Source organism: Orbicella faveolata, unplaced genomic scaffold (assembly GCF_042242905.1).
Source record: "Orbicella faveolata isolate gen_17 unplaced genomic scaffold, um_ofav_v1 contig_25, whole genome shotgun sequence".
NCBI lineage: Eukaryota > Metazoa > Cnidaria > Anthozoa > Scleractinia > Merulinidae > Orbicella > Orbicella faveolata.
The window spans coordinates 14,250,401-14,271,983 of NW_028301553.1; the positions used below are offsets into that span (position 1 = coordinate 14,250,401).

Genomic DNA, 21,583 nt, shown 5'->3' on the forward strand with positions numbered 1-21,583 from the left:
ATGTTCGTAAATATTGTGTTTGGGACATACAGTTTGAGTAGAGAAGAGCTATGGAGGAGATGAACGCAATTGAAGGTGCGTTTTCTGTTATTTGTTTCTAAGCTGATATAAGGTTTAATGATCCGCGCTCCAAGCTCGGTCTTGTTCCATCTAATTGTTTTCGACTAGGCCTGTTGTTGTATTTGAGACGGAAAGTAGTGCGTAGATCGTGAAATTGTGATTGACTAGCTGTTCTGATTTAGGCATTGAGTTCTCATTGAGTTCTCTCCGACATTTAGACTGCCTCGTTTCGTTCAGTTATCATTTCTGTGATGTACCTTTACAATCAGTTTCGATGAGAAATGGAATGGCTTATTCGATTGATAAATTTTACTAGTTGTGGCTAGGTGTAACAGGATAAAACGACAAAAGGCTTCGTAAGCGCCACATTTTACTCTGGAAACTTTTTTACCCAGTCTTTGTGGACGGATCTCAATGTTGCGTGATGTGCGCGCTTCGTTTATTTGTAAAATCAGTCGCAGTTTAGAATCAAAATTGTCGTTTAGACAGTTCTAAAGGGGCTCGATGATTTGACAACTTTACATAATGTACACTTTCAAGCAAATAGCCAAATGTGTTTCAGTACAGGGCCTCCCAACATTAAAGAGTAAAATGGCTTGTTATAAAACATAATTCCATGAGGCTCGTTCCTAGCGTAAGGTATCTCAGTCAACAACAAAGAATGCTAATCAATCAGTCCTGCTTAGGAAGGGGAGGAGCGAAGGTAAGGAGAGAACGAATTTGGATCTCCAGTATCGCGCGCGTGCGGCTCTTAGCATTTCGAGACATGACATGGCATTTAACTAAACGAGATGTTTTCACGCTTCCGTATAATGCTCATGTTGTGAGCGCATTTCTGATTTACTATTCGTCGGGTAGTTTGATTATATTTTCAGAACCGACTCGTTTCTACCGCAGTGCAAGTATTATAAAAGTTTAAGCGTATACGCGCGAGGTATAGGCGAGTGGTCTACACTTGAATTTAGTAGATTCAGTTTATTATCAAGATCAGCAATGTTTTTACATATAACTACTATTAATTTTATCATGAGGCATCTGTAATTGCTGACTCTTGCTTAAGTCGTCACCAAGCTGTTGAGAAAATGAATTTTGCTTTGAATTATGTCTAGATTTTAGCAAATGAAACTAGAATGGCAACAAACGTTGAGCTAGCAAACGACTTAAGATGCTCGAGAACGACAGAATGTTGTGATATGTCAGATAACTGACGCTGTGGTTGCCTTGTGTAAGTGATATATGGACGACTGATCGTAGCAATGTTTCCTCGTGGGTGTGTTACTTACACTGAATTCAGTAGTTCTTTGGCGTTATAGAAATTTGCCAATCTGTTAGTTCGGCAATCACGTTGCGTCCATTGACAACACGATGGAAATCTCTTACCTTGGTTTTAAGGAGTTGGCAAGTAAGCTCTTTTCACGGTGATCGTTCTGCTTCCATGTACTACTGTATATGTGCCTACGTCTCTTCCTTTGAAAGTAGACAATATTTGCAAAGAAGTGGGTTAAAAATAGTGGAAAGAAAATAACAGCGGGGCAGTGTATATTTCATTAAATACCTTGTTGTCATCGAATCGTTATTATTGCTCCTGTAGTCGTGATGATTTGTACCCTTTTCAGACCGTTCACTACTCTTTCGGAAATCTTGAACCCCATTTGAACCGTGAACCCTGCAATTGTTCACGTTTTAGACAATGTTTGTTGTAAACTCTAGCGAAATCTTTGTAAATATAACGTAGCGTGTACTTACTCCCGTTTCTCGAATCGTACATTACGACTCCCTCCAGATACTCGTCGAAGCGACCTCCCCATACTTGAACAAATTCAATGAAATCATTAGGAGGGTCTCTCGGCTGGGACATGTCGAGTTTGATTCCAAACTGTAAGACTAATCTTTAAGTTGAAAAGGCCCTCACTCTTGCTCAGAGCAACGTGCTTCAATCGTCGATGTGATAAACCGACCATGCGCGCAAATTATGCTACTTCCTTAATGACGGCAGCACCTGAATAATCTAATTTTAGTCCTCTCTGTCAACCAGAACGTTCTCTTACACGCGTGCTCGTGAAAATGCGTCCCCAGTACGTGCGCGGGTAGCGCATGGTATTTCTAAGTTACATATGACATGGATTAGAAGCGCTCCCACCTATTAGGTTTATCGACGCCAGTGACGTGTTTGCGCAGGCAAAAGCGGCCAGAAATGGCTTTTGTAAGCAGATTTTTGTTGATATTAGGTGGTTACCCACGTCGCCTAATAACCGCAACAATTTCGCGCGCGTAGGGCGTCTTTTTCGTCTCGCGCCTTTTCCTGTTACATGTACACAGCTATTTTTTATTCGCGTCACCTTAGAGCACGTATAAAGAAACCTAAGAAACGTAGTAACGCAGAAATTGTGTTGTGGATTGCCTTGTTCATCCAGGTAAGGATAGTTAAGTCAAAATATTTGCCCTTGGGCTGCTTGGCAGACGCTCAACTTTAATTATGTGATCTCTCTTCAACTGTAAATACAATTAGTTTCCGCACAAAACAAAGAGGAGGGACTGAAGATTCAAAGCAATGTTATTTTGATCACTACACATGGAGATGAGCATTTATGTCCGCAATTGCATCATTTTTGTGAAAAATAGCGCATTTTCTTGGGTTCTCGCTGATTCATTGTCCCATCTAGGTCGCTAATGCCGGAATATGTGTTGTAGTTCGCGCAAAACAAATCATATGCTTATGCAGAGGTCTCGAAAGTTTGCGCATAAGAGCTGTTAGTGCAGACTTGATCTCATGAAAGCTTGATGGTTCGCCCGTCAAATTTTCGACCGCAATTTGATCCGAGCGCTTCTATATGCACGCACGAAACTTGCCCGAACATTTACACGCGCCATTTTACACCCAAGTAGATGGTATATTTTCGGTCTGTTAGCGAGTAAGACTCGGTCATGGGAAGGACGCATAACAAATCGCCTTAAAAAATTACACATACACTAGTTTCTGCACACAAAATGTGTTCTTTATTGACTTAACGCTGGAGAATGCTTTGAGCAGTTTGCAGATATCCAAGTTTTCCATAATAATCTGCAAGCAAAATCACAAAGGAGAACTTTATAACGTGTAAATCGACAAATTGCAGCCATTTTAGAGAAAAACATGCATCTATTTACAGACATTCTCTTAAATCTCGTAAAGTACAATTTGGATGAGTGAGGAGTTTCACTTCCTTACCTTAATACTTTGAAATCTTGTTAATTTTCTCAACTTTTATCCATGTACAACAATTGTCGACCTGGTATTCTGTTGTGAAAAACAAAAAGAATTTTTGACGTTGAAGTGATTTGGTTCTCTTAACGTCTCACTTCTCGATACAATAGAAACACTCTGCCAAACAAGCAGGCCAAGAGAATAAGGAAAATTGTCGACTAGAAGACATCGTCGTGGGGGAGTTTAAGCAAACCACAGGCGTAACACCAGCAAGAACGTCGCTAAAAACGTTCCATGAGAAGAGCAGTATCTGTATTCGTGCGTTATTTATGTTGGTACACTTCTTTACCGTCTCTACAAAAGAACTTGAAGTGATCAAATTCTGTGGTACGAAAGCGAGAACGGCAACTGCATGGCGAAGACTTAATTTTTCTGTTTAGAATTAAATGCTGTAATTCGATATTCATTTGACAGATGGCTCCATATGCGGCTGGTAAATTGAATAACTGTAGATAATGCGGCAATTTTTTGTTAAAATATCAACTCCTGTTTTAATTCACGCGGTACTCGCCGTCTCAGACGTATTTGTTGAAACTACCTTTGAAAAGAAACCATGGCCGTGTTCGAATAGAAAGGAAAGTTAATTATACGTAATGTGATCATCCATACAAACCTCCTCCTGGATCTCGCCTGATGTGGAATTCGCATCCTCGCTTAGCCTTGACCGTTAATGCAGTTGCTGTGTTCTTTTGTGTTCGTTGTGGCGTTTTTCGGATAATTCGTCCATTCAGGGCCGTGAAATCTAACAGAATTCAGCTCAAATCTAAATAAATTTGAAATTTTCGGCAAAGCGAAATTGTGGTATAAATACCAACCTCCAGTGCTTGAGTCATACCGTAACATGACATCGGAACAGCACAGAGGGAATCGCCTTCCAAGACGCACCTCTTCAAAAAAGTCGTTTGTAGGATCGTCTGGATCCAAAAGTGCCATTTTTCGTCAGATCGTTTCGATAGATGTTTCCGTCTTTTATAGCGAATGGTTGTTTTCGCGTGACCAACTTTATTCTGGAAATCTGCTTCGATAAGCAAAAGTTTATTCAAATTAGGTCTTTGGGACACCGACGCCATGGGTTGTACCTTTTAGCTTAGTGGGCGGAGCAGGAGGAAGGGAGAGAACCGATTTTGAACAGATCGCCCTAAGATCGTTTTCACGTGACGTCATCAAGTTCTAAAATCTTCGAGATTATAAACGTAAGCCAGTAATTCTATTCGAAATATTACATATGCACAATTTTCTAGGCACAAAACATGACCTTTATTTCTTTCTCGCTACAGTGCTATGGAACGGTTGCGTTGTTTTTCTCACTGGCGTGCGTGTGTTAGTCGTGGGTGTGCTTGTAATAGATTCACGCGCCCTCTCGCGCGCACGCTTCATTCTCGGACGACTGCTGGCTGTGCGTTTGTTTATGTATTTACTCGCAGTTAATTTCAGTCTCTTCGACGCGAACGAATATTTTAGCTCCACATTTGTTTCTTCCTGGTTTGAATTTGATTTCTTATGAGTTGTTTGCTCGTTTAAAACTCCTTTTTGTCTTAGCAGCAAGCTCTATTTTCTTGTGTGTGGATTATTAAATCTCTAATCTTTCCCTGCACGCTTGAATGGAATAATTCAAGTCCAGTGGGCGGAGCAGAAAGAAAGGAGAGAACCGATTTTGAACAGACTAATGTGTCCGAAGTCTGCACTCATTTCCGACTTGTCGATGGCGCATTATATCCTGTTTAGAAAGTGTAGGGTAATTCTATTTTGACAGTAATTGGTCCTTTTTCTAAGCCTCATAAATGATTTTGAGCAATGTTTGACCTTGAGCGCACAAAGTGAATACAAATGAATTAGACTATTGCAGTAGAACAGGATTGTTGTGGCTTGAAAGCTGTTTTGAGGGTGCAGTCGTCGGATGTGGTTGTTTTGTGAGTAGACCTTGACAAATAAAATCCGTTCCATTTTAAATGTTGCACGTTTTCCTTCTCGCGCGCGCTTGACCCTGTTGACTGTTTTCATTTTTTAACTAGCATGACTTCTTGACGAACACAGAGAAAGCTAAGAAGCGAAACTGTGTAGCTAATCGACACATAGCGTATCAGAAGTCAAATATTTGCCCTTGCGTCGCTTGTTGGAAGCGCGCCTTTATTTATGCGTATCTTTCTTACGAAGTGTGAATTTCTAAGGTGCATATGACATGGCTTCGAAGTGTGCCCACGTATTAACTTAGTCGGCGCCAATTACGTCAGAGCTACTTGTTTGTGCAGACAAAAACGGCCAGAAATTACTTTTATAAGCAGATTTTTGTTGATATTGGGTGGCTGCCCACCTCGACTAATAACCACAACAGTCTCGCAGGTGTAGTGCGTCTTTTTGGTTGCGTGCGTTTTCCTGTTGCAAGAACCACGGCTATTTTTATTCGCGTCACTTCTATACCCGTACAAAGAAATCTGAGAAGCTTACTAACGCCAGAAATTGTGTAGGTGATTGCTATGTTCGTCCGCTTGAACATATCCAGGTCAAAATATTTGCCCTTGGGCTGCTTGTCGCACGCGCAGCTTTGATTATGTTGATCTCTCTCCAACTGTGAATACACTTATTTTCCGAGAAAAGAGGAGGGACCGAAAATTCAAAGAGGTGTTATTTCAATCACTGGACATGGAGGTGAGCATTTATGTCCGCAATTGCGTCATTTAAAAAAAAAATAGCGCATTTTCTTGACTTTTCGCTGACTCATCGGATCTGTTGCCGTTCGCGCGCAAAACAGAACAAGTAGACTTAAACCACGAAACTGACATTTATTGGGTTAACTACATTGTTACAATGCCTTTTCTTTTCTTTGACTTATCAGACCATTCTTCTTTACTCCATGTGTTGTCACTCGTTCTGTTGGTAGAGTTAATGTTGGTTCATTTACTGTATACTTGGACATTGGCATTGAGGGCGCTGCGACAAGATTTATCTAATATGATGCGTGACAGGAATTGTGGACAGGACGCGCTTTCCAAGATGAGCGACGAAAAATTGCTTTGTCTTGTTTTGTTCATACCGCATTTAGAATGAAAGAACAGTAGAACCTCTGATCTAACCTAAAACTAGCTGAATGAATGAACACAGATCCTTGTTGGAGAAGCGTGTTATTGAAAAGAAACACAAACAAGACGGCGCTAGATTGATGTCTATTTTCTATTTGTTGTGACTCGACTTGAGGCGACTGATTTCAACGCTGAATTGCGTGAAAAGTGTGTCGGCTGCCTTACATTTGTAACATAAATGGAATAGGTAGGTTAAATTGTAATTCAAAGTAAGTAAGAAGCTGTGCAAAATGGCTGAATTTCGTAAGGAATATTTACCTAGTCTTCTAAGTACACTCGTTTCATCTCCCCCCAGACTTTATCCTTCGAAGTGGTGAAGGTCCAATCTTGAAAAGAAACGAGAAATATTAAAATGCCCAATCCCTATTTTATTTTCTTAATTGACTTTAAGACAGACTTTTACTTACTGCCTTTACCGCCTCCAGGACTACGAGCGATACCGAACGAGTATCCCTTAGTGGCAACAATTGTTAGCTTGCGTTGTCCTGAGTAGCGGACGGTCGACTCGTCGAATTTAATTCCTCCCTGGACTTTGAAATCTTATGAAAAACAAGCAAGGAAATGTTGAAGCAACTCCTATATAGTTCTGGCGATTACATCGTGAAAACCATTTGGAATTGTGATCTCGACCTACCTCCTCGTCCTGATTTAAACTTGTAGAATATCGTCACATCGTGAGGACGAATTTCTAGACCATTTTCTTTTCTTCCAACGTGAAGTATTTCACAGAATTTTGTTGCTGGTTCATCTCCCTCATACGCTGCCATCTTATTGCTGAGAGGTTTTAAGTTAAGATTGTTAAACTTTCGGACTGGCGAAGGTTTTAGTGAGAAAACGTGCTCCTGTAATCAAATTGACGGGGGCTGTTTGATCACATGACCATGCGCCAAATTGGGGATATTGCTGTAGTGTCGTGCGCAGGGCGGAAGAAAGTTTCATTTTGCAAGCGCGTGTCCTTTTCCGCTGCAGTTTATTAGTGCGATTTGTAGTGGGTTTTACTTTAGCGAATGTGGAAATCGAGCTTGAGTTAATCAACTGCTAATGCATAGGTCGCGAAAGTTGCGCCCGTCAGAGTTTTAAATGCAGACTTTATCAGTGATCATATGAAAAGCCGATAGCTTATATGTCAAATTTTTGTCTCGAGTGACTCTAACTGTGCGCCTGATACTTACCCAGGAAACTGTGCGCCGTTTCGCACACGAGGAGATATTAAATTGGTAAATTTCGGGCTTCTACCATAGTATTTTTAAGTCTGTAAGCGTGTAACGTTCGGGCATGGTAATGCCGCGATTATTTCAAGCCCGTTACTTAAGATATTACATATGCACACTTTTCTAGGCACAAAACATGACCTTTATTTCTTTTTCGCTACAGTTCTATTGAAAGGTTGCGCTGTAAACAATGTGGATTGGGCTCCTACATCAGCACGCTCCAAAACATTCTACAATAAGATAAGAAAACAGAAAATTATAGGAGGAAAATCGAAAAATTATTGTAATTTCAGTGCTATTAGTGCGATGTATTTCAACATAGGATATGCTTTAGTTCAACCACGCATGTTAACCGAGAAGCGTGGTCCACAACGGACGCAAATTTATCTTGACAGGCTATTGAGTGTTGAAACAAGGCTTCAATATCCCCTAGAACTCAATAGCAAAGGCGATGATTACTTTACGACGATCTCAGGGTAAACAGAAATGCCTAGGAATACTGAGCATAACCTTTCACTGACAATTTGCAGTCGTAACATTCGGAGTTTTGGGTTTCGTCTACTTACCTCAATTTATTGGACTCTATCGACCCAAGTCCACATGGTCTCGGCCTTGTAGTCTGTGGTGTGAAGAATTAACGGAAAGAGTAGTTTTTATGTCATAGAAGTGATTTATTGAACTCTGAAATACGAAACATCTGATTCCCGTTACTAGATCAATACTCTGTTAATCAAGTAGGCGAAGGGAGTTAAGAAAATAGCCTTGTTGCAGAGGAGTTTAATAGAACCAAAGCGGCGCGAACGCCAACTAGAAGGTCGCTAAAAGGGTTGAATGATCTCAGCAATGCTTCCACACGTGCCGTTTACATTTTGATGCATATCTTAGTGGTCGTTTACAAAACAGCGCGAGTGACCAAATTCTGCGGTGACGCCGGGTGAAGTTTTTATGTACGTTTTGTTTTAGAACTGAACGCCCTCTTTTCAAACTAGAGTATAGTTTCGTCACCAATCGATACGGATAGGCGAGCTCAATGTTCCATTCATACAAACCTCCTCGTGGATGTCGGCTGACGACGTAAGTGCTCCCTCCGTTAGATTCCACTGTCAGTGTAGTAGGAGTTGATCGATTGATCCGCTGTGGAGTTTTATTGATAATGCGTCCATTTCGTGCGTTGAAATCTAACAGGTTGTAATTTAAATGTAAGTAAATGTGAAATATTCAGCAAAGCAAAACTGTGACGAGGACGTACCCCCTGAGCGCGAGTCGAAAATTAATGTTACTGCAGCACTTCTACAGGTTGTACCAATGCGCACCTCTTCAACGAATTCGTTGTACGGATCGTCTTTTTGCACCCCTGTCATATCCCGTCAAACCTGTCACGGATATTTGTCTGCGACTTGTAGAGAACACAGTCGTTTGCGCGTTGTGAATTTCGTTTAGGAAGCTGCTTCGCTCAGCAAAAGTGTATTCAAATTAGGTCTTTGTTATGTAGACCAGAAATTCTTTTGATCGGTGGGCGGAGCAAGAGAAAGGGAGAGAACAGATTTTGATCGAGGTTATGCCGCTTGACTGCTTTATCTTTGGTTTGTTGACGTCACGCCAAATATCGTTTTACAAAGTGCAAAGGCAATTTCCCCTTAGGAGTGATTGGCGCTTTTTTAAGCCTGATGGCTTGGAATTACAAAGTAGATACAGATACTAGGTTGTAAATTTTCAACTTTTCTTTTCTTGGAGGAAAAACATTTTGTTCCTTGAAATTTACTTCAAACTACATAAGTAGAGCCGGGTCTGTGTGGCTTGAGAGCGTTGTCTTTGTACGCCTTGACTATTTCGCAGACATCGGCTGAATAATCGGTCGTTTGATAGCCGTACATTTTGGTGTGAAAATTTGTATTATAAATAGAGAACTCGAGCTAAGTGCAGGGACCGCGAAAGATGTGCTGTCAGTGGTTTTGACACTTAAGTTATAAATGATGTCATAGCATTTTCGATCCCAGAGCTCTTTCTTGCGCGCGGCAAATCCTGCCTGAGCATGTACGCGCGCCTTTTCTAACGAATTTGCCAGCTTCCATTAAATTGTAGTTGGTATACTTTAGAGTTGGGGCGAGCACTATAGTTTTCTAAGTCTCGAAAGAAGTACAATTCGGCCGTGGGAAGGACGTGTTTTGAGCCCATAAATCTAAATTACACATTCACAATGCGCAGTTGTCTACAGCAAAATATCAACCATATTTATTTCACATATCACATTTCACATTTGTTGTAAGAAATCCGCAGACATCCGAGGTTGCAGCGCTCCGGGGAACAATCTGCAATTAAGATCAGAAAAGAGGGAAATTGTTAATGGAAAATCGACTGTTAAAAGGAATTTCAGTACAATTAGTGTGATTTATTTAAACGTAGGATTATGCTTCACTTCAACCACGCATGCCAACCGTCAAACAAAGTACACAACGTTTTGTCGGTTGATTGAGTGTTGAAAGAAGAATTGAATATCGCAAAGCACTCAATAACAAACGTCATTATTACTGTAGGACGACCTTAAGATGACGAGATTTGTGTGAAGACATTAGGAGTCTTGTACTTTGCCTTCTTACCTTAGTTCACGCGAATCCTCTCAACTTTTACCCAAGTCCACCACCTGTCGGTCTCGTATTCTGTGGTGAATAGTTTTAGACAATGAAGTGATGTTAACTCTTTCATTTTCAAGAACGTCGGACGTATTTCTCCATACAAAATAAACACATTATTAAGGAAGTTGTTTATCCATACCTCCTCCTCGTCGTCGAGTTACAGTGAACCGGTGGCCATTGTCTGATACGACTGCTAGTGTGGTAGATAACCCCCGCTCAGCATTTTGGGGGACAATCACTCCGTTTAGTACTCCGTACCCTGACAGGATTCAACTAAAATCTAAGTAAATCTGGAATAATTTTCAAAAAGAAACTATGATAGGAAAAAAATCGAACGTACTTCCTGATCTCGTGTCGTAAGTTACTGTTACATCGGAAGAGAAATGGGGAAGTCTCCCAAGGTGTGCTTTTTCAAGGAAATCGAGTTTAGGCTCCCTTGGCGCAAACAACGCCATTTTTCGTTCGATGGCTTAGAATGTATTGGATAACTTCGAGTGAACGCGTGTTTGCGCGCTACAGATGTGATTCGGGAAAACTGCTTCGCTAAGGAGAGGTTTATTTAAATTAGTTCATTATTATGCAGACGCAGTGGATGTTAATAAATAATGTCGCATTATCGCTTTCGCTTGCGCGCGTTCTAGAGGCACAATTGTTTACCTCTCCTTCACGCTCGCGCGCACGATTCGGTTGCGCGTTTTTCTTTCACGCGTGCCTTGCTGCGCGTTTGTGTATGTTTTTGCTGTCAGTTTATTTCGATCTCTCACTTAAACGTATCTGTAGCTCCGCATAAGTTTATTCTTGTCGAATGCTAGTGCAAAACAACTTTTTCTCTCAGCTAACAGCTCTATTTTCTCCTGCGTTGGATTATCAAGCTTCTGATCTTTTCCTGCAATTGATCTGTTCTATACGCGCACACGTGCTGCAACACTTGAATGGTTTAATTTAGCTCAATGAGCGGAGCTAGAAGATTTTGAACAGACTAATGCGTCTGAAATATGTTTTCATTTCCGATTTTAGCAACGTCACATGAAATCTCGTTTTAGAAACTGAAGTGCTGGGGTAGTCCCCTTTTGGCAGTGATTGGTGCTTTTCTAAACCTTCTAATTGATGGCTAGAAAGCTTGATATCACGCTTGCAAATAAAACAGAGGTACTAGGTTTAAGTTTCAATGTTGTTTTTATTGCAGTAAACACAGTATTTTGTTACATGGGAATTGAATAGTGGAGCAGGATTGAGGCTTGAAAGCTGATTTCAGCATGCTCCTATAGAATGAGGTCGTTCTTGAGTAGACCTAGAAAAATAATATCCGTGTTATTTAAGATATATTCCCTAAGCGGAATTATACAGTCTTAACTTTGTCGGTAGTTAACTGGGCCACTCAAAACGCTCATTGTAAAGAAACTAGGTGGCGTTTCTTTGGTGTAACATGGCTGTTTTGTGATGAAGAGAGCTGCGTCGCTAAGATCATTACAGTTCTCTGTTTCTTGTGTCAGAGATATAAGTTTAAATTATTTGCTTGTAAGAGCTTAGGAAAACGGAGGCAGCGATAGGTAAATGTTTAGCCTCATTTTAGTCAAACTTCCTCTTAAATTCTGCCCTTTTCTTGTCGCTTTGTGATAGTTGCTTAAGTAATCTTAATTCTTTGGGGCTAAGGAAATACTCGAGTCTCGTATAGCAATAGTTTGAAATGCATAACAAAGCGCGCTTGCGAAGCGTGTTAACTTACATTCATACTTTCACTTTTCTTCCATCAAAATAATATTGTTTCCCGTTGGCGTCTACGTTGTATTCTTCGAAGAAGAAGAGACAGATCGTGTATTAAACTTTTTTCCACTAAAACTAAGATTTCTGTGACTCTTACAGAGACTCACCTCCGTTACTATATCGTTTGACTTCTATCACGTTAGCCTTCGAAGTAACAATTTTTAATCGTCGAGCCAGGGAGTTCTATGGTCAATGCGTCCAAACTGCACGTCGAAATCTGAAAAAATTCAGTTTTAATTTAAGGATAATTCGAGATTTTCTGCGAAGCAAAACTAAGTGAAAACCAACCTCCTTTCCTCGAGTCGAAAGTAAATTGAACATCGGGACATAGATGGAGACGTCTTCCAACCTCCACTTCTTCAGAGTAGTCGTTGTGAGGTTCATTTGAATGAAAGCAATTCATATTTGTTCAGACCGTTTAGGTATCTGTATGCAATTGGGAGAGAATAGTTGTTTGCCCCCTGAAAATATTGTTGGACAAACCTGCTTCGCTAAGCAAACGTTTATTCAAATTAAGTCTTTGTTTGTGCAGACGCACAGTGACTATCAATAATATTGTCGCAATGTTATTTTCTCTTACTCACGCGCGCGTGTCAGTCGTGGGTGTGCTTATTATGGATTCGCGCGCCCTCTCGCGCGCACGTTTCATTCTGGTACGACTCCTGGCTGTGCGTTTGTTTATGTATTTCCTCACAGTTAATTTCAGTCTCTTAGACGCGAACGAATATTTTAGCTCCACATTTGTTTTTTCAAATACAAGGAAAGCTAAGAAGCGAAAACACATTTATCCACCTTAGCATATCAAAAGTCAAATCTTTGCCCTTAGGTCGCTTGTTGGAAGCGCATCTGTAATTGTGCCTGTCTCTCTTACGAACTGTGAATTAAATTAGTTCCACACGAGTGAGAAGGCAGGGGCGGCGGTAGGGAGAGAAAGGAATTTCCGCCTCGTGGTAAGCATGTTTAGCTCTAGACTACATCATATCTCTGTAACAAAGTACATAGTCGCAAAGAAATGCTTGGATTTCTCGAGTTTTCCGTATGATCTCGGTGATAGCATTGTATTTATATTTCTTCTGTAGTTTTATTCTTGAGAGCGGTAAGCAGTACTTTTGCGCGCGCAAAGTAGAATGAATAGACATAAACACATAACATGTGAAAAGAACGTTTACTATGTGAATATCACTATTACAGCACGTTTTTCTTCACTAATGGTCTTGTGGTTACATGCCTTGAGTTTTCCTTCACCTTCGTCGAACTGTCGAGAGAGTTAAACGACGTTGTTTTAGCCATTCGGCCATGCTCGCAACATTTTAACGATCACAAAGCATGGCAACATCGACGACAATTGTGTCTATAAACACCTAATATATCGCTTACGTTAAACGCAGAATAAATTAATCCAGTGAGAAGCGTCAATGATCATTTTAATCTTTTAAGTTAGCGAATGGTATAAGCAAGACCAAAATCGTAGCGATGCAGTTATGCTATCCACCATCTTGTTTGCTCAATTGCGGAAAGAATTGAATAACTTGTAAGCTATGTGACTCCTTTCTCAACAGATCATCACAAATAAAGCAATTATTATTTACAGGCAGATTTTCAGCACATCACTTCTTAATTGTAATCGGTTAAGTTACTTCGATGGCGCGGACTCCATGACATCTTGTGCCATCTAATGTCTGTCTTGTTATTGAGAACTAAAGTGACACAATTTACAGTCGACTTACCTCGTTCAAACCGGTACAAATTTTGGTTCAGTTAATGAATGTCCAGCGGTGATCATTTGGTATTCTTAAAAGTAGAGAAAAACATTTCACTTACTTTCTTGCAATTATAGTAAATTCAAACAAGAAAAGCATTTGCGAAATACCTCCTGTCCCTCGGCGCTCGAACTCCACCACGTTGTAGGAAGCTGTTACGATTTTAAGTTTTCTTTTGTATCCAATCCAATCTCGGTTTCGTTCATTACTCACCAAGCAAGCTCCGTGAACTTCAAACTCTGTTGCAAGTAAACGATGAAGAAAGGTAATCGTAAAGGGTTTGATATTTTAACAAATAACGCGTCAAACTTGCTCAGAGTGCCTCACCTCCGTTTGGCTTTCGGAAGATCGTCGCTTCATGTTGATTTGGTTGATAAGGAATTATTCTGTATAGTTTCACTACCTCGCAAGCGTTACTAAAATCAGTAGTCTGATACCCACTCATTTTCGCCAGAAGTCTATATTTGAAATTGCAAGATTCGAACTCGACGACTTTCGATATCGATGTATCGCAATATTTTTACGAGTCAGCACTTTATGCACAAATGATGTCATATGTGAGTGATGTCATTTGTATCCCAAGCTCCTCTTGCGGGCGGCAATATTTATGCCACGAGTACGTCAGTAGTCACGAGGGTTGGTTGAAATCATAACTCAGTACAGCGTAGAAGTTCAACGAATTGTAGTTATCGCATACAGCTAATAAAGCTGCGCCATCGAATTCAGTACAGTTATGTATGTTCAATAAGCCAATTATACATGGAAAATTAACTCTTAAATCGGGCGTGATTCACTTTGCGCGACCAGAAGAAATTGTTTTCGCTTGCTTGGAGGCGAATTACTGTCCAACCTCTCGCTTTTTTAAAACAAACTCATGTGGTTAGAATTGCTACAATCCCACAGGCAACGCATGAAAATGTCTTCCAGAACTGGCTAGGACTCGCTTGAAGTGTCAACGAGAACACTGGTTTATCAAGCCCAAATTTTCATGGAGCTAAAAATCTCACGAATGTCTTTAAGATTTTAAACTTACAGAGACGTGGGTAGGATTCAATGTTGGGCCATTTTGTGGAGAGTAGATTTATAAAGCTCAAACTGTCGAACGACCTGTGACAATTAACTTGACGAAGTCTGTCACGCGCGCGTTTCTTTCGTGAATTTGTTATTGATCTGGGTCCCTCTATATTTTGTACCAGTAAAGTGAAAGGGTTTATGCTAAGGATCTCCTTTATGTGGAGCACAATCAGTGTTGAGTCAATCGTTTATATTATACTGATGCATGTTTCCCACACAGAATGATAAACTTTAATTCTTTGTCACTACAGTTTCAAATAATGCGTTACAAGCGATCTCAAGACTTCTATGGTCGCTGTGCTCCGAAGCAATCTGTAATCAAGATCAGAAAGGAGAAAATATAAATGGAATTATCATAGCAATTTCAGAGATAATGCGCGTCCATCGGCATGCTATCTCTTTTTGTAGCATTAGAAGTCTTATTCTCATGTTTCAACTTCTTACCTCATTTTAATTGAGTCCTCTTGAAGGTTACCCAAGTAAACCAGCTTAGAGCCTCGTAGACTATGGTAAAATTATGCAAGAATGATATTAGGAACTGAGATGATTTACTGAACTCCTAAATTTTCAAGAGTGCTGCCGGACATCTGGCTCAACCTTAGAATACGCGGCCGAATGTACAAGCGAGGAGATTGTAGACATTTCTGAGAGATACTTTAGGAACAGGCGATTACTCAGCACTCTAAAATCGCAGTAGATTTCTTCGCCGTCACAGCAAACAAACTGCATCAAATGACTAAACTCTGCTTTATGTAGAGTACTAGAACTGCCGCGGTAAAAATTCAGTGTTTCTATGTGCAAATGAAAGCTGTATTTAGTCGTTCATTTCTGGAAAGCTTTGCACCCGTTAGGCGAACTGGATAGCTCTACATAATGGCATCAATTTCCTATTTAATTCTCGCTGTACTCGGCGTGGCCGTTCAGTGGTTGCTAAATCTTCCTATTTTAAGAAATATTTGGCGATCAGCAAGTTAGTGAATGCCTAGTCTCTCGACTAAAGTCTAAAGATATCATCAATACAAACCTCCTTTTGGTTTTCGGTTGACAACGTAACGGGATCCTCTATACGATTGAACTGTTAACTTAGTTGTTGTTCCTTGGGTTATCCGCTGCGGAGTTATTTCGACAATATATCCCAACTTGGCGGTGAAAGCTAAGAGGTTGCAGTTTAAATCTAAGTAAATTTGTAATTTCCAGCAAAGGAAAACTGCGACAGAGACGTACCTCCTGTCCGCGAGTCGAAAGATACGATTACATCGGCATGGCGATGTATACATTCAGTGCCAATTTTCACTTCTTCTAGGAAGTCGTTGTAAGGCTCGTCTTTTTCCGTCCCTGACATTTTTGCTCGGATCGTTTAGATATTTGGTTCACAGCGACTTAGAGGGAATAATTGTTTGCGCGTCATAAATATCATTTGACAAAACTGCTTCGCTAAGCAAACGTTTATTCAAATTAGGTCTTTGTTATGCAGAGGCATTGAGTGTTAATACATTGTATGAACGTTAATTTCCTTCATCGCGCGCGTTTTAGTTGCGCGTTTTACGCAGAGTTAATTTCACCCTTTGACGCGAATGCATATTTTAGCTCCACATTTTTTTTTCCCCTAGTTTGCATTTAAATTCTTGCTATTCTGAAACTCCTCTCAGCTACAAGCCCCATTTTCTTCTGTGCTGGATTGTCTGATCTTTTCTGTAGTTTACCAGTTCTAAACGCGCGCGCGTGCCTGTAACACTTGAATGGTTTAATTTGAGTTCAGTGGGCGGAGCAAGAGGAACGGAGAGAACAGAGTTTGAACAGACTAATCCATCTTGAGTGTTTTATTTCCAATTCATTGACGTCACATCAAATCTCGTTTTACAAAGTGCAAGGGTAATTCCCTTTTGGCAGTGATTGACGCTTTTCTAAGCTTTGCTATTAATGGCAAGTAAACGAATACGTTTGACCTCCATTTTTCTTGAAGTAAATTACTGCTGCAAGGTTCCCATTGTCTCTGTGCACTTTGGCTATTTCACAGACTTGGCTACGAAATCGTTCGTTTGTAAGCTGTACATTTTAGTGGGAAATTTTGCATTACAAATAGCGCACTGGAGCTAAGCAACACTGATATAGATTAAGCCAAAGATTTGCTTCTAGCGTTTTATCAGTGATGTCGGTCACAAAGCACTTTTGCGCGCAGCGAAGCTTGCCTTCGCGACTTACGTGCGCGTGGTTTTTGCGCATTTTGCCAGCTTCTAATGTAGTTCGTAGACTCGGGTAAGGGTATAGTATCTGCAACCATACAATATACAATATTACTATTTCTCGTAATACTAATCGCGAATACAATAAAAGTAAGTAGTAACAAGTGTAGTAAGAAGGAAAATTCGATCATGGGAAGGAGGCGTTTTGAGCCAATAAATCTGTTTAAAACAATAACGCATACCCAGTACTCTACATCAAAAATCGAACTTTATTCACTTCACACTAGAGTTTGAAACATTTTGCTGTGAATAAATCTACAGATGTCCGATTTCTTGCAGCGCTCCGCGAACAATCTGTAATCAAGATCACAGAAGAGAAAATTAATTCTTGATAATCGACAGTTTATAGGCATTTCAGTGCTTTTAGTGTGATTTTCGTAAACGTAGAGTTATGCTTGCGTAAGTAATCTTAATTCTTTGGGGCTAAGGAAATACTCGAGTCTCGTAAAACATTACTTTGAAATGTATAACAAAGCGCGCTTGCGAAGCGTGTTAACTTACGTTTATACTTCCACTTTTCGTCCATCAAAGTAATATCGTTTCCCGTTGGCGTCTACGTTGTATTCTTCGAAGAAGAAAAGACGGATCGTGTATTAAACTTTTTTCCACTAAAACTAAGATTTCTCTGACTCTTACAGAGACTCACCTCCGTTACTATATCGTTTGACTTCTATCACGTTAGCCTTCGAAGTAACAATTTTTAATCGTCGATATCGTCGCCCATAGTTATGCCGTTCTTCATCTTCAGCCTTGAAGCCATCGCTGATTTTGAATTCTATGTACATGAAGAATACTTGAGCGTTTTAGCGACAATTTCACGTAAATTCATCTCAATTTTTGCAGACGCAACAACGAAATTTTTAAACTCAAACCTCTTTCTGGAGTATAAAAGATGGTCACTTCGGCGGTATCATCTTCAATTCCGATCTGGATCACTTCGCAAAATTTACGCGCGTTTGGTTCATCTGGGTTGTATCCGTCGCCCATTTTATCCGCCGTCTAATGTTGAAAGCTAGCTTATAGTCGAGTTCCTCGATTCGCTTGACGCTCCGGTGCGTCAGTTCGATTGTTCTTGCGCGTATGCGGTTGTAAACATGCGCGCCAAGGCACATGCTGATTTGCGTATTTGATATGTTTGGTAATCGATTATTTTTAGCTTCTTCCTATGATGTAAGAGAGATTTTGTGACAACATTGAAATAGAAAAACACGCCACACAATTCAAAACTTTATTACTTAGAAATGCTTTACAAATAAAAACCGTTATTTTAAAGTGTTATATGAAATCATTAATCTTGGGAATAGGTTCTGGTCCTCGTCAGGTAAGTCTAAATTGGAAGAAAAAGTAGAATTAGAGTATTTAGCCCGTTGTATGAATGAATGCAAATTGAACTCCATTTATCGACGTTTGGCGCCGTTACTTTGTTTCAGTAAGACTGCGACATGTATGTGCTAGACTGTCCGCACAGAAATAACAGATTTAGCCTATGTTCGACACAGTTGATGATTGATTTATCCTACGTTCGACACAGTTGATGATTGGTTTTTCATATTATCAAACTGCAGTTACCTTTGGGTTAGAAGTATGTACGTCCCAATTCTTTCTTCCAGAATCCACTGGTGTTTAAATAGTATCCTTTAAGATAAAAATGAATTGTCTTAGCGACACAAGTTTGATCGTATTTGTCTCCGACTGAGAAGAATGGAGCAGACAAAGACACAAACCTCCTCTTCCGCGACGACGGGTGATACTAAATCTTGCTCCGTGTTTAGTCTCAACTCTAAGTTTTCGATTTGTTTCGTCTGGCCTATCCCAGATTTTCTCTCCTCCGTCTGTGACACTGAACTCTAGTAAAAGATTGAAAGCAAACGAATGTTGGATATATGTATTTCAAAGCATTGCAAAGTCAAGATGGCGCAAAAAGCTAGAAGGAAACATTTTTTAGTTACCTCCTCTTCCTCGATTGTAGACAGTGTAAATGATTCTGACATCGTGGTTAGAATTACCATTTCTTCCGACCAGAACCTCCTCGTAAAATGAATTTGATGGATCCGGTGGCTGATGCAAAGTCATATTAGTTTTAGAAGGGTTGAATTACAGCGAAAAGTTGAATTATCACGCCTGTTATCGAGACTGTAGTCGCCGGGAATAACGGCATCCGTTGGAAATTTCACAGAGACTGTTGAGCTCATGATTATGTATACATTAAAACGCAACGCGTGATTGGCTGCTGAAACGGCACGTGTGCAGGGCTTCAATTAAACGCGCGCGTGTTCTCGAGTACGTTCTTATTTTGCGCCGCGCTTTCTTAATGTCTGTTTTACATTACAGAATAGTAACACAAATGACAGTAAAGTAAGGTTATACTGTGATCATTTCCGATGTTGTCAGGGTCACACGAAATCTCGTTTTTCCGTTGTTATTATCTCGTTTGACGTCTATCACTTGAGCCTTCGAAGTAACAATTTTTAGTCATCGATATTGTCGTTCTTAATTAATCTACTCCGCTGCCTCAGTTCAATTATACTCGCGCGTTTCCGCCGTACGTTATGCTGAGTTGCGCATTTTCATGTGTTTGGTAATCGATTATTTTTAGCTGCTCCCTGTGACGTGAGGGGATTATGTGACAGCATAGAAATAAACAAGAACGCCACACAATTCTCTTCTTAGTAAGATAAAACAACTTTATTACTTATAAACTGTGTTCACAATAAAACAATCGTTATATGAGGGTCTCATACTAAATCATCACTCCTAGGAATAGGCTCTTGTCCTCGTCTCAAAGGTCTAAAGTGGAAGAACAAGTAAAAGCACGTTGTATGAATTAGTGAAAATTGGAATATATTTAGCAGCGTTTGGCGCCGTTACAATTTTTCAGTAAGACTGCTACATGTATATGCTAGACTGCCCGCACAGAAATGACAGATTTATCGTACGTTGTTCGACACAGTTGATGATTTGTTTTTCTTATTTTCAAATTGCAATTACCTTGGGGTTTAATAGTAGTATGTTCGTTCCAGTTCTCTTATCCAGAATCCGCAAGTGTTTAAATCGTATCCTTCAAGATAAAAACGAATCGTGTTAGCGGTACAAATTTGGCCGTATTTGACTTCAACTCAGAGAAATTTAGCACGCAAACACACAAACCTCCTCGGTGACGACGGATGATTTGAAAAGTATTCCCGTATTTAGTTTGAACACCAAGTCTTCGATCTCCTCTGTCTGGTTGGTCCCATAGAATGCTTCCTCCATCTGTGACTTCAAACTCTAACAAAAGAAGACAAGCGAATGTTGGATATATTTACTTTACGGTGTTGCAAAGTCGAAATGGCGCAGGAAAAAACAAGTCGAAAGGAACAATTTTGATTTACCTCCTCGCCCTCGATTATAGTAGTAGATCGTCACTTCGTGGTAAAACCTGCCCTCTCTTCCGACTTGAACGGTCTCGCGAAAAGAATTCGTTGCATCTCGCGACTGAAACCAATTCATTTTAGCTTGAAAAGTGTCGAATTAGCGAAAAACTGACTAATCACGCCTGTTAGCGAGTCTCTAGTCAGCGGGAATAGCAGTGCTTGTCTCAATTTATTCAGGGTATTGAGCGAGTGATGGTGCAATACACTGATACGCAACGCGTGATTGGCGACGGAAATAGCAGATGTGCATGGCTTCACTTTGACGCACGTGTGGTCTCGAACATGTTTTTATATTTGCGCTGCGCAGCACCAACTGTCAAAACACATTTCAATATATGACAAATGAGACAAGAGAGGAAATGAGAATTTAGTTTTAATCACACCTGATCTTTCTTCATCATTTACGTCGGTCTACCTCGGATATCGTTGATGAAAAACATTCTAACCTTACCTGGAAGCATTTTATTTAGCGGCTCGACACTAGCTACAACACAAACCAGTAATAAATTGATTAGACGAAATAATTTGCTCAGGACAATTAACCATTCGAGTCAAAGTAATTTCAGAATAGTGCTACATTCATACTACTTTCTTCTACTATGACAGGGCTTTGTTTCTCCACATACAACCTGTGATAAAAATAAGGAATTGATGTAAACGGCGCCGGAATCGTGTTCTTCAAATCATAGCCTTTCTGTCGTCGAAAACGTGTATGAGTTGTTAGGTGATATTATTCCACTGGACACGTCGCGTATAAGAATGTTTCTGTGCATGTAGTGTCTGTAGTGATTAGGTACCTGACTCCGATTTTCCGGTATTTTCTGACGTTGTAGATGGCTTTAGTTATGGAATAAATGCCCGCATATTTGGACGGTATTTGATGTTTGTTGTTACTAGTTCTACCGCGTAAAGATGCTCGCGTGTCAAACGAAGAATTCTAAAATAATAAAACTACGACATTTAACTGAATTACCCTACCTTGCTTTAAAAATGAACTAGTTTAGGTCCAGATATTCAGTATCCTTCATCGACCCAGTAGACTTTCAATAGGAAACAGAAAGCAATTTTAGCACGGTTGTTGCAAAAATGATTGCGCACTTTTAG

The 21,583-nt window shown here is 40.2% G+C and overlaps 6 protein-coding genes and 3 long non-coding RNA genes across 11 annotated transcripts; all 9 read right to left on the bottom strand.

Moving 5' to 3' along the window:
* Window positions 1-1,015: 1,015 nt before the first annotated feature.
* On the bottom strand, window positions 1,016-2,153 carry LOC110042012 (uncharacterized). The gene is made up of 4 exons (XR_016208494.1): window positions 1,807-2,153; window positions 1,616-1,726; window positions 1,441-1,527; window positions 1,016-1,131 (listed from the first exon to the last, which is right to left on the bottom strand). It is a non-coding gene; the product is annotated as an uncharacterized LOC110042012 (long non-coding RNA).
* An 881-nt stretch (window positions 2,154-3,034) lies between these two features.
* Window positions 3,035-4,334, bottom strand: LOC149109089 (uncharacterized). Its single transcript, XM_089293839.1, has 4 exons — window positions 4,120-4,334; window positions 3,918-4,046; window positions 3,269-3,337; window positions 3,035-3,121 (listed from the first exon to the last, which is right to left on the bottom strand). The coding sequence occupies exons 1-3, from the start codon at window positions 4,235-4,237 to the stop codon at window positions 3,270-3,272; spliced, it is 315 nt and encodes a 104-aa protein (XP_089149965.1). The 5' UTR covers window positions 4,238-4,334; the 3' UTR covers window positions 3,035-3,121; window position 3,269.
* Window positions 4,335-6,064: 1,730 nt separating this feature from the next.
* Window positions 6,065-7,271, bottom strand: LOC149109090 (uncharacterized). The gene is made up of 4 exons (XM_089293833.1): window positions 7,016-7,271; window positions 6,789-6,920; window positions 6,640-6,707; window positions 6,065-6,172 (listed from the first exon to the last, which is right to left on the bottom strand). The coding sequence occupies exons 1-3, from the start codon at window positions 7,146-7,148 to the stop codon at window positions 6,640-6,642; spliced, it is 333 nt and encodes a 110-aa protein (XP_089149959.1). The 5' UTR covers window positions 7,149-7,271; the 3' UTR covers window positions 6,065-6,172.
* A 440-nt stretch (window positions 7,272-7,711) lies between these two features.
* Window positions 7,712-8,981, bottom strand: LOC149109091 (uncharacterized). Its single transcript, XR_016208493.1, has 4 exons — window positions 8,842-8,981; window positions 8,642-8,770; window positions 8,159-8,211; window positions 7,712-7,822 (listed from the first exon to the last, which is right to left on the bottom strand). It is a non-coding gene; the product is annotated as an uncharacterized LOC149109091 (long non-coding RNA).
* A 4,154-nt stretch (window positions 8,982-13,135) lies between these two features.
* On the bottom strand, window positions 13,136-14,288 carry LOC149109092 (uncharacterized). Its single transcript, XM_089293840.1, has 4 exons — window positions 14,077-14,288; window positions 13,860-13,988; window positions 13,717-13,780; window positions 13,136-13,244 (listed from the first exon to the last, which is right to left on the bottom strand). The coding sequence occupies exons 1-3, from the start codon at window positions 14,192-14,194 to the stop codon at window positions 13,722-13,724; spliced, it is 306 nt and encodes a 101-aa protein (XP_089149966.1). The 5' UTR covers window positions 14,195-14,288; the 3' UTR covers window positions 13,136-13,244; window positions 13,717-13,721.
* A 743-nt stretch (window positions 14,289-15,031) lies between these two features.
* LOC149109093 (uncharacterized) lies at window positions 15,032-16,309 on the bottom strand. Of its 2 annotated transcripts, XM_089293842.1 has the most exons (4): window positions 16,048-16,309; window positions 15,848-15,976; window positions 15,268-15,327; window positions 15,032-15,135 (listed from the first exon to the last, which is right to left on the bottom strand). In XM_089293842.1, exons 1-3 carry the CDS (start codon window positions 16,163-16,165, stop codon window positions 15,269-15,271), a joined length of 306 nt encoding a protein of 101 aa, XP_089149968.1. In that variant the 5' UTR covers window positions 16,166-16,309; the 3' UTR covers window positions 15,032-15,135; window position 15,268. The 2 variants fall into 2 exon arrangements, with proteins under 2 accessions (XP_089149968.1, XP_089149969.1); XM_089293843.1 differs by lacking the exon at window positions 15,848-15,976 and having other exon boundaries at window positions 16,048-16,175.
* Window positions 16,310-17,255: 946 nt separating this feature from the next.
* LOC149109094 (uncharacterized) lies at window positions 17,256-18,144 on the bottom strand. Its single transcript, XM_089293841.1, has 4 exons — window positions 17,939-18,144; window positions 17,713-17,841; window positions 17,568-17,631; window positions 17,256-17,360 (listed from the first exon to the last, which is right to left on the bottom strand). Exons 1-3 carry the CDS (start codon window positions 18,051-18,053, stop codon window positions 17,570-17,572), a joined length of 306 nt encoding a protein of 101 aa, XP_089149967.1. The 5' UTR covers window positions 18,054-18,144; the 3' UTR covers window positions 17,256-17,360; window positions 17,568-17,569.
* A 136-nt stretch (window positions 18,145-18,280) lies between these two features.
* LOC149109095 (uncharacterized) lies at window positions 18,281-19,325 on the bottom strand. 2 transcript variants are annotated; one of them, XM_089293832.1, is made up of 4 exons: window positions 19,016-19,302; window positions 18,791-18,913; window positions 18,636-18,701; window positions 18,281-18,393 (listed from the first exon to the last, which is right to left on the bottom strand). In XM_089293832.1, the coding sequence occupies exons 1-3, from the start codon at window positions 19,137-19,139 to the stop codon at window positions 18,643-18,645; spliced, it is 306 nt and encodes a 101-aa protein (XP_089149958.1). In that variant the 5' UTR covers window positions 19,140-19,302; the 3' UTR covers window positions 18,281-18,393; window positions 18,636-18,642. The 2 variants fall into 2 exon arrangements, 1 of the variants encoding a protein (XP_089149958.1); XR_016208488.1 differs by having other exon boundaries at window positions 18,636-18,913; window positions 19,016-19,325.
* Window positions 19,326-19,724: 399 nt separating this feature from the next.
* LOC110041978 (uncharacterized) lies at window positions 19,725-21,166 on the bottom strand. Its single transcript, XR_016208492.1, has 4 exons — window positions 20,438-21,166; window positions 20,214-20,333; window positions 20,055-20,124; window positions 19,725-19,853 (listed from the first exon to the last, which is right to left on the bottom strand). It is a non-coding gene; the product is annotated as an uncharacterized LOC110041978 (long non-coding RNA).
* Window positions 21,167-21,583: the final 417 nt, after the last annotated feature.